We start from the raw sequence: 10,461 nt of genomic DNA on the forward strand, positions 1-10,461 counted from the left end.
GAGAAAAAAAATCGAGGAAAAGGTTGGCGACGCTAGCAAAAGCTTAGAAAGTTTTGTTTTGAAATAGCCGATCAAATTTTACTTTTAAAAAACGGTAAGGTCATCTATACAAGAATTTCTAAAAAATGGTCATACAACCTTGGCACAACAATGAATATCATACGCGCTAATTTCACTTATAAATCTATAAGGTGGTGTTAAGTTGATTATTATTGTTAGTAATTATAATTTAGGAGTTATAATTGAGTGCTTCACCAAGTTCAAGTTGGGCCCAAAGAGCGCCTTTTAAGTCTTCTGTTTCACTTTTTATCAAGGTTTAAAATACCAAGTCTAAGTGAAACTATAGTAAGGAAAAAAAATTGTAGCACAGCCTTGATTTTCAGTTTTCCATCGTTGCAAATTCAATTTACTAAAACGCTAATAAATCAGAGTATGCAATCCATGTGAGACCTCAATATATCTATCCTTGGTTGTGTTGTAATTAGTAATAATGCAGGAGCAATGAGTGAAAAACCAAAGACTGGGAGAAGAAGAAATGAGTGAAAGTGAGAAACAGCCAATCAAATAGGGAATGAAATATGTATCCATCAATACAGTATACTAACTGGAAGTGCAGACTTCCCAAGAACAAAACTTCCAAATTCAAATAAGTCAGAATGCCCATTCCTGGGAGCATCAGTGCTACACTTTTACTGATACAAAGATAGAATCAATGGCTGTTAATGGCACATGAAAAAAAATTGGTCTACTGTTGTTCACTCTAACCTATAAGGACAGAAATTATCTTCAAGAACATCAGATCAACTATCTATTATCAACGATCTGTGCCACAACAGGAAACTGAATATTGAAATATTCATGTTACAGCAACTTGGCATGCTTGATTTGTGCTAAAATGGTACGTCCATGCACCATGTCCCCAAAATTTTCTGATGTTCTTAAACAACAATCTTCACTGGGGAATACAATATTTATGTTCATATAATCAATGGAAATTGCAGCTTTGCAATAGAGGATGAGTATAATCAACGTATTTCTCCCAAAGGGGCTTGTACTTCTCTATCCCAATCTTAAGCCATGGCTTTGAGTTACCATTAAAGTGAAGAACAGCCCCCTTTTCAATCATCTGAGGATCAACATTTGTGTAGCCCAATCCTAACACATGCCACGAGGGATCCAATGGTTCTGTCAACCCATAGAATGTAAGCAGTCCAGGTGGTAGCGTCCCAAGTTTCCATAGTGTACGGTCTACATTCTTTTCCTGCCAATAATGATAAATGCCGGTAACATTTCTCTTCCTCCACTCTACCAAGTCGAAAATATTCATTCCGAATGCCCATCCACAAGCATCTGGATCAAAATGTTCCCTGATAAGAGGGTGGGAGTAGTTCAAGTACTTATGATATCTGTGAAAGGTCTCCATGCATGTCTCAACAGCTCCATTTACGTTACCATTCAAATCGATGCTGAAAAGATCAGAAACATCTCTCTGGACCACAACATCATCATCAAGAAATATAACTTTTTTAAGCACAGGAAAAACTTCTGGAATATAAAACCTGAGATGGTTGAGCATTGAAAGATACTTGGGATTCCGAAACTTGATGGGAGTCCGATTGTCGCCACCATTACCTGAAAAATAGTAGTTCTGAGTATCCGAGTCCTGGAGTTGCTTGAGTACTGGGACATAGGAAGCATTTAACCAGCTAAAATTCTCAAACATTTGAACATCCACAGTCACCCTTCTAAAATTATTCATTGAAAACCATGCCTTCATTGCTGCATAATTGACCTCATCAGTTACGAGATGGAAAACAATCCTATCAGGATTTTTTGAATTCAAAGCAGTCGAGTTGACAACAACTGAAGTGGCCAGAATGTTGTCAGAGAATACACAGAAATGGTAGAGATCATTATCTTTAAGTTTCATATCTATTTGCTTCTCTTCACTGAGCTTCCTCTGTAAATTTAAGTTTCTAAACCATTCAGTGGTCAGACGAACACCAAGGCAGTACAGACTTTTGGGAACTTCTTCAGCAGCAATCTGTCCATATTTTGAACTTTTGTCACTAACTGAGCTCATTTGCTCATCAAGAGTCTGGATTTTAGCTTTCAGCCTCATGATCATGGTTGCACTATCATAATGAAGTTGCTGGGCTTGGTAGAGCAACAGTGCCATGTCACGTATTGCAGTTTCTGCTTCTGTAATCCTCAGAGGTGCTCTCCTGGTAGCAGCATTTGAGAGGAGGATCTGCGAATTCCGGATTTGGGCACTTAATTCCCAAGCAAACTGAAGATTGCTGCTCTCTTTTGCAATCACAACAAATGCTTTTGCTAGAGAAATTTGGTCACTGAGTTGCCGAGCAATAGAGCTGGGGTTCAACATTTCTTCAGTAATATTGAGGCCTTCCATAATTCTTTCATGTCTATATGATCTCTACATAATGGTGCAGAAAATATTAAAATTTAGCAAATAGCTGGCGCTGTAGCAGCAACAATTCAAAAGCCTAATTTAACCAATACGTTATACACAATGGGAAAGAAAGCAAATTATTCTAATAAATACAAATATCGTTATAACTCGAGATGCCACATGGAAATATGGACCATTTAAGTGTTGAATGCAAGTAAGTTTGTTAGAAGGAAATAGATATAAACAAAGTGAGCTGGGGTACAGGAAGTAGTAAAACAATTGCATAGGTTTTTTTTTTCTTTTCTTCTTCTTCTTCTTCTTCTTTTTTTTAAATCCTATTTGACTGTTCTTTTACGGCAATATCAAATTTTTGAAGTTTCTTGAAATGGTTCCTGTCACCTAGTCCCACATTGACCTGCCATTTTTTTAATATCCCAAATACACCGAGACAAACTAGCTTCAAAGCCAGATAATAAGGGACATGAGATCAAATATGAAGTTACTTAAAAACAGATCACAAAGAAAAAAAATCAAGATGTAACACGACGCAAAGTTAGATCATAGATGGCACCTCTATTTGTCAAATTACACGACATAAATCAACAAAACCCCATGAACTACACAAGGTAGCAGGGAAGAAATGAAGAATAACCCATGAATTTCATAGCACTTAGGAGCGAATTTCAGTATATAACAATTCATAGACGATTGTAAGAATAACAAGAGCAGCAATCGGCATTCTAATTGAACCCCATCCCACATTTTCCTCAATATATATAGACCAAATTAGGGGAGAAAGATATAAAAGAAAACGGATCTTTACCCTTGCTAAGACGGGCCTGGTGGACTCAATCTGACTCCCTTTGCTGAGAATGAAAATGAAGAGCAAAACAGCAACAAAACACAGAGTCCACCAAAAGGCGTTGGATAATCTTCTCCTGGCAGGCCTTCGGAAATCCGGGGGCCTCCGCCTCATTCTGTGGTTGGATTTCCGAATACAGTTTTGATTCTTGAATGGGGGGAAAGTATTGGAGGAATGAAGTGAATCTGATCAGTAGCGGAGTTGAAAATTGGGAGTGGGTATTTCAGATCCCGAAATGAAGGCGATGAATGTATGGAAATATGGGGATGGGGGATAGGGCTAAAGCTCTGTGGCAGAAATCTTTGGTCAGAAAGACTCCATCTTTGGTGCGATCGATCACTGGAAAACAAGGAAGCAATAAAGCAAAGCTGTGGGGAGTACGCACACAGTTGAATTTTTAATTGCTACCAACAAGCTCGGACTCCCCGACGGTGAATCTTGTCGTCTCATTCGTGTTCTAACCCCCACCCAGCCATTCTATCAGTTCTCTTCGAATAATAATAATTATTAAATAAATAATATATATTTTTGGAACAAGAGTATAAAATAAAATAAAATAAAATTCTTCAAATCGTAACTTCGTGAACATAACATAAACTTGTAAAATCATTGAGCATGGTTGTGCAAATCTAACTAGCATATAATATGTGCTATGTGGTTTAAATTTTTTCTACTCTTATTCTACTAAAAATTCAAATATGGTTAATATATTATTTTAAACAATACACATACACAACTCTTAATTTCTAATGAAAATTTGTAATGGATGACAAATTTAAAAACTAATATTTGAGGTGTGTCTTCGCCATGAAAAATTGTAAATATGACAAAACCCTCAAATTTATTTATTTTTTGTTTATTCCATATTCCAATTTTTCCCTTTTAATAAATTCACTTTTTTTTTTTTTTTTTTGTATATCAATCAATTAATATAGCACATTTAAAGTATATTAGTTGTGTATTTTCTTCCTTTGATTTGTATACTTTTTGTATTTTTTGTTTGCAACAATATGAGTTATTATCCAATTTAATTTTTATATTTGCTACATTCTTTTTATCCCTTTTGTAGTTTTTTTCTTTTTAAATAATGTTCTTTTTTTTTTTTTTCATTTTTAAGTACAAAGGTACAATAGATCGGGGAGATTCAACCTAAATCTCACTAACATTCAATTTAGTATACTCATTTTGACAATTTGGTCGTGTTTGGAATAACTAGAGAAAAAGTGTTTTTCAAAGAAATCATTTTAATGATTTTTTCTAAAACACTTAAATAATTAGTAATTTTCAACCGTTCAAGTGTATCAAATGTCTATCAAACAAGTGTATTAGGTGTATCAAGTGTAGTATGTGGATTGAGTTTCTTTTTTTACTATTTTTACAAAACAATAAGTCTAGACTATGAGCTTAATTTTTTAATTTATTTTGCCAAATATGAAGCCCATTTTTAATAGTGTAGTTAAGTAGATAAAAGCATAAATTACCATTTCAAAAGTCGAATTCAATCTACAATGTCATCTCACTGCAACTAATTTGTGTTGGCTTACATAAATTAGTTATATTAGAATATAAATTATGTACTATTTTGATTTAAAATTTTCAATATGTATATTTATATATTATTTTAAATTTAAATTTTATGAGGCACATTCTTAAGAAACATGAAATAAGAAATACAAATTTTATCAAATAGATTTTTAGTTTCTAAAAAATGTGCTCAATTTTTAGAAATGTTTCTTGAATTTGATACACAATAAAATCTATTAAACGATAAAAGAAAATTATTTTTCGTTATTTCTTTAAAAATGGAAAACAAAAACCAGAATAAAGGAACCATAACATTATCAAACAAACTAAATGGCTACGAATTTCAAAAGGAATTTTTTAAAAATGTTGGTGGAGTTGAGTTAGTATATTATACCAACTCAACTCAACTCATGTTGGTGAGCTAAACACCCCATATATTTATATAATATTTTTAATTTTTATATCTTAACCGTTTTTTTTTTAAAAACCCAACTCTCCCTTCTTCCCATGTTTTCAACGGCTCTACTCATCGACCATTGTCATACTCCAAAAACTAACTTCGGGCTCCGACAACCACCTCCAATGAAAACTCCTCGACAACTCCGGGCTCCGAAAACCACCTCCGATGATATTTCCGACGACGAAATCCAGACTCCGACAACCACCTCTGATGACGGCTCCGACAACCAACTCTGAGCTCCGATAACCTTCGCGCAATCAACTCCGACAACTAATTCTGGCCTCCAACAACTACCTTTGGTGACCCAACTCCGACGACCACCTTCGTGTTACCAACTTCGATCACCAATTGGCTCCAACAATAAACTCCGATGACCAACTCTGACAACCACCTTCGTAGGCTCCGACAACCACCTCCGACTACGAACTTCGATGAAAATCACCTTCGATGATCATCTTTGAGCGAGCAACTCTGACGACCAACTCGAGGCTTCGACAACCACCTTAGATGATAAACTCTGACAACCAACTCTAATACCACCTTCATGTGACTAACTTCGTGCTTTGACAATCACCTCCGACTACAATCTCCAGTGAAAATCATCTTCGATGATCAACTTCGACAACCATTTTTGTCCGACCAACTCTGAGATTCGAAAACCACCTCCGATGATAAACTTCGACAACCAACTCCAATACACCTTCATGTGACCAACTTCAGGCTCCGACAACCACCTCCGACTACAAACTCCAGCAAAAATCATCTTTGATAATCAACTTCGACAATCACTTCCGACTACTATAAGATTGCTGACTGTTAAAGTATGTTGTAGGGTTGTTGATTATATAAAAAAATATTATTTTGTCTACATTAAATGCAATATTTATACGTAATGAATTCATATATCAAATGAGTGTTAAGAATATTAGAAAAAAAGTATGTATGTAGTTGAAAAGTATGTAACATATAACAAAAAAAAAAAAAAAACCATAAAATAAAAATTTTTTCCTAGAACATTTTCCAGTAAGAATTTGTGGGAAATAGAGATTTGTTCTTTGATGATCCTCCAAATTTAGAGGAAACGAAAGTGAAACTATTGAAGAAATGTGGTGACATTCCATTGCTTATTACTAAGATGAGGGAGATTTAATTAAAAAAAGTCATGACATAGTAAAAATATAAAGCAACCATAGGGAGAAGAAGAAAAAGAAGAAGATGATAATGAAATTCATGGAGAAAAATTAGCTAGAATCAAATGTTTTGATTTCGCTTTAGTTTCTCATTTTATTTAACCATATTTCTACTAGAAATGTAATACGTTAATTGTTGTTCATTGTCCAAAAAAGAAAGAAAGAAAGAAAGAAAAGTTTTAAAAATTAAAAGAAAAAAATGCAATCTATATTTTATTCAAACAAAGATGGGTAGAATTATTGAATAAAAAAGTTTCAAAACAAAATTAGTAATCATAAAAACATATTATTTAGAGTTCAAAAAACTGCATCAGATACTCAAACATGTGAACTCAACTATGCACCATAAATACAGATATATGAACTTAGACCAAATAACTCTGTACCCCAAATACAGACATATGAACTCTACAGATATATGAACTTCACAGACATCTGAACTGTAGACATCTTATCTCAACTCAGCGCCCCAAACAACCCCTATAAGAGGTCGCAGGTTGGTCTTATATATATTTTATAATTTTTTTTTTAGTTTTATAGAGTTTACATCTATTTTCTTTCATTTTTTTAATAATATAATTCTTTTTTAGTTATATGTAGTTGAAATTTGAGATTTCTTTTTTCATGTTTTATAATATTAGATTTCTTGTTTAAATCCTGAAAATAAGAAAGAAATTGACTACTATGTAAACCACCTACGTTTGAGGGATAGTGTACCCAAGAAAGACAACTTCATTAATATCAATGATAAACAATTATAACATAGTACTTATTTGTAATGATAACACAATTATAGTGACTCTCCAACAGCTTTATCACTCAACTGTACACCTAGGCTCCCCCTAGGTTTGATACTCCCTCTCACGAAAACTTAGGCTCCATCTACATGAAGGGATCGAATCCCGAGTGGAAGCGTGTGAACGCTTTCATTTCGATTTTTCGGTTTAAATGAAACAAAATCAGTACATAAAACAGAACCAACACATTGGATAAACATATTATAAACCAACATGCTAATTGAAAAGTAAAAAGGGGAAAAAAATATCACATACCTTCGTCGATTCCCTAACTCTTTACGATTTCCTCGTCATCTTCTTCAGAACGATTCTCCAACGAACAATGGACACCACCACAAGTGAGACCTGATTATTCTCTTAGGAATCCAAAGGGGAGGATAGTGGTCTCTACACATTGGATGAGGAAGAATAATAGTGAATATGGAGAAGAGAAAATTTGAGAGGAGATTAATTTGGAGGCTAGAGTTTCATTTCATCAAATGAATTTCCTTACCCTAATTTGGACAAAATAACAAATTTATATGGAGACCTTCTCCATAGCTTTCTATTTAATTAATTAGTCCATTAATTAAATAACAATATTGAATCTAATTTAATAGATATTTAATTAATTAATAAACATCATATGTTTATTTGCCTCCACCTCTCAAAATTAGTAAATTAATTCTTCATGAATCAAATTCATAAGAATTTAATACTTGAATCCTATTCAAATATTTCTCTCTTAATTATGGATCGGGTTTATAATTAACCATATCATATTAATCTCATTAATATGTTATTCTATCAATTGATTTGAATAATCTAAATCATCCCTCTTTTCCTTTAGTGAGCTAACAAGGGGACCTTATGAACATACAAATTAGAAGTTTCAATGATATGAGGTTAATTAATTAAACCTACCGGGTACTTGTTGTAGATATATTTCTGTGTCCACCGATAACTACACTATTCGCACTGTAGATATATTTCTGTGTCCACCGATATAAACAATAACAACAAGTTAGTCCTTCACGAGTGTCCATAACACCAATTGGGTCAAATTATTATTTTACCCTTGGGTTACCTCTGTATCCTTAAGTACCAGTGCTCCTTTAATGGACAACCTATTTATGGTTCAACTAATAAACAAAAACTCCTCCCGAGCCAATGATAGAGTAGGACACCTTTGTTTAAGTCTCAGAGACATCACTTAAGGGAACACTCGTCTACTTACCCTAAAGTCAGGAAGGAGTGAATTCCATCTTGTATTATTATGTTCCCAGCTCTTCATTCGGCATTATCCCCATAATGGTAGGCTTATTGAGTCGGCGAACTGGCCACCCTCACCCATATAAATCAAAAGAAAATCCCTCATGAATAGGAGTTTATAATACACTCAGGATTAAGACTAAGTTGCCTAGGTTATCCAATCGAAATGGAAATCAAACTAGTCAACGACATTACATCTAGTGGTCACTATTTCGCAGTCTGGTCTTACACAAACTCATTGCATAGGATACCCTCACTCGCATATCATCTACATAAACGTGTTGGATCATTGCGTTTGTATCAAATACAAAGTGGGTTGTATCCATAGTGTCACCAGGATGAGGTACCCAGCCTTATCCCTATACTATAGACCCTTTAGGCTGTTTTTTTTTTTAACATTGATCCCTATATGTCTCCATACACAATTCAAGACTCATAAGAAAACTCTGGATGTTAGTTTATTGGATTTCGGGTTATTAAGACAAAATATAATGCAACATAATCAATAACATTTATTGAATTAACATTGATAACTTTATTGCTGACGATCAATTGATAGCATTTACTATCTACGAGTTTTAGGTCATAAAACCCAACACTAAGTAGTAGTATCGGTGAAGAATTTCTTAGGTTTTCCCTAAGATCAAGACCCCCTCTTTATAAGGCTCGAACTCTCCTCAAGTCATGAAATTTCTTCTCATTTGAATTGTATCTTTTACTCGAATGGCTTAGGCTTCTCTTAAGCTTTGAGAATCCCTTCTCATATGAATCACGATACACAGAAAGTAAACAGATCAAAGTATGTCTCCAAGTGATGCAACTCTCTCCTTCTTACACGACTGATACACTTACAATGTTGCTCTCATAAAGACAAAATGACCAACTCGAACTAGAGAATCAATTGTCCTATAAATATGCACAATGGAAACACATATGAGCAATCCTAACTTCTATAGTAGTTGCACATTGAAAAAGGAAAAGAATCAGCAAATAATGATGTAGAAGGAAAAACCTGATAAGGAAAGTATTGGATTTAATATCCTAAATCTCGTATATCTTGTAGTTTTATTTTGAAAAACAAATTATTTATTTAATAAAATAAGAGGTATTTTACTTAACATTTAGACTGCATTAATTCGATCCAATAAACTAAGATCCAAGATTATGTGATGACACTTGAACAGTATATGGTAGACATACAAATGTTTCATGTTCAAGTTATAACCTCGGTAAATGGATAAGGTTGGGTGTCTTATCCTAGTAACACTGCGGATACGACTCACTTTATAATTGTTAAATGATTTATAAATGTTACAAACAATATGAACCATATTGTTCATATGGAGACAAGTGAGTAGGGGTATCTTGTATAAAGAGTTATACAAGACCAAACCGTGAAATGATTGGTTTCTCTTTATAACACCATTACTTGAAGAAACCAATATTCACTAGGATGACCATAGGTGACTTGACCTCAATCCTGAGTGAGTTGTGAACTCATATTTATAAGGGCAATCCTTTGATCTGTATGGGTGAGAGTGATCATGTTAACCAACTTAACAAGCCTACCATTTTGGGGATTTGTCCCAGTAGGGAATTGGGAACACACCTGCACAAAAAGAAATTTACTCCTTCCTGATCATAGAGAAAGTAGATAAATTGCTCCCTTAATAGTTAATTGCGGCTCTGAACAATGAGGCCTCAACCTTTTACTGGCTCGAGAGGTGTTAGTTTATAGTCAAACTATAAATTGTTTGTTCTCTAGAGAAATCATTGATACTTAAGGAGTTAGATGTAACTACGAGGGTAAAACGATATATTGATCCAGCTATGCTATGAGCAATTTGTGAAGGGTCGACTCTGTTGGGGTTGATGTCCTAAATCTTGTAGTGTCCTATAGTTTCTAAACATTGTTGAACAAACTCATTATGTATTTAATAAGATATTTGATATTTTATTCATTG

The 10,461-nt window shown here is 34.1% G+C and overlaps 1 protein-coding gene across 2 annotated transcripts; it reads right to left on the minus strand.

Annotated features, from left to right (window-relative positions):
• Window positions 1–536: 536 nt before the first annotated feature.
• Window positions 537–3,761, minus strand: LOC120088628 (probable galacturonosyltransferase 10). Of its 2 annotated transcripts, none has more exons than XM_039046043.1 (2): window positions 3,237–3,761; window positions 537–2,437 (listed from the first exon to the last, which is right to left on the minus strand). In XM_039046043.1, the coding sequence occupies exons 1-2, from the start codon at window positions 3,387–3,389 to the stop codon at window positions 986–988; spliced, it is 1,605 nt and encodes a 534-aa protein (XP_038901971.1). In that variant the 5' UTR covers window positions 3,390–3,761; the 3' UTR covers window positions 537–985. The 2 variants fall into 2 exon arrangements, with proteins under 2 accessions (XP_038901971.1, XP_038901972.1); XM_039046044.1 differs by having other exon boundaries at window positions 537–2,426; window positions 3,237–3,375.
• Window positions 3,762–10,461: the final 6,700 nt, after the last annotated feature.

The sequence above is a fragment of the Benincasa hispida genome, chromosome 10 (genome assembly GCF_009727055.1).
Source record: "Benincasa hispida cultivar B227 chromosome 10, ASM972705v1, whole genome shotgun sequence".
Classification (NCBI taxonomy): Eukaryota; Viridiplantae; Streptophyta; class Magnoliopsida; order Cucurbitales; family Cucurbitaceae; genus Benincasa; species Benincasa hispida.

Bases quoted from the DNA above. Each gene is read 5' to 3' on its own strand.
- LOC120088628 (XM_039046043.1), bottom strand. From the start codon at position 3,389: ATGAGGCGGAGGCCCCCGGATTTCCGAAGGCCTGCCAGGAGAAGATTA. The intron at 2,438-3,236 runs GTAAAGATCCGT...ACCATTATGTAG, and splicing joins CCAGGCCCGTCTTAGCAAGG to AGATCATATAGACATGAAAG.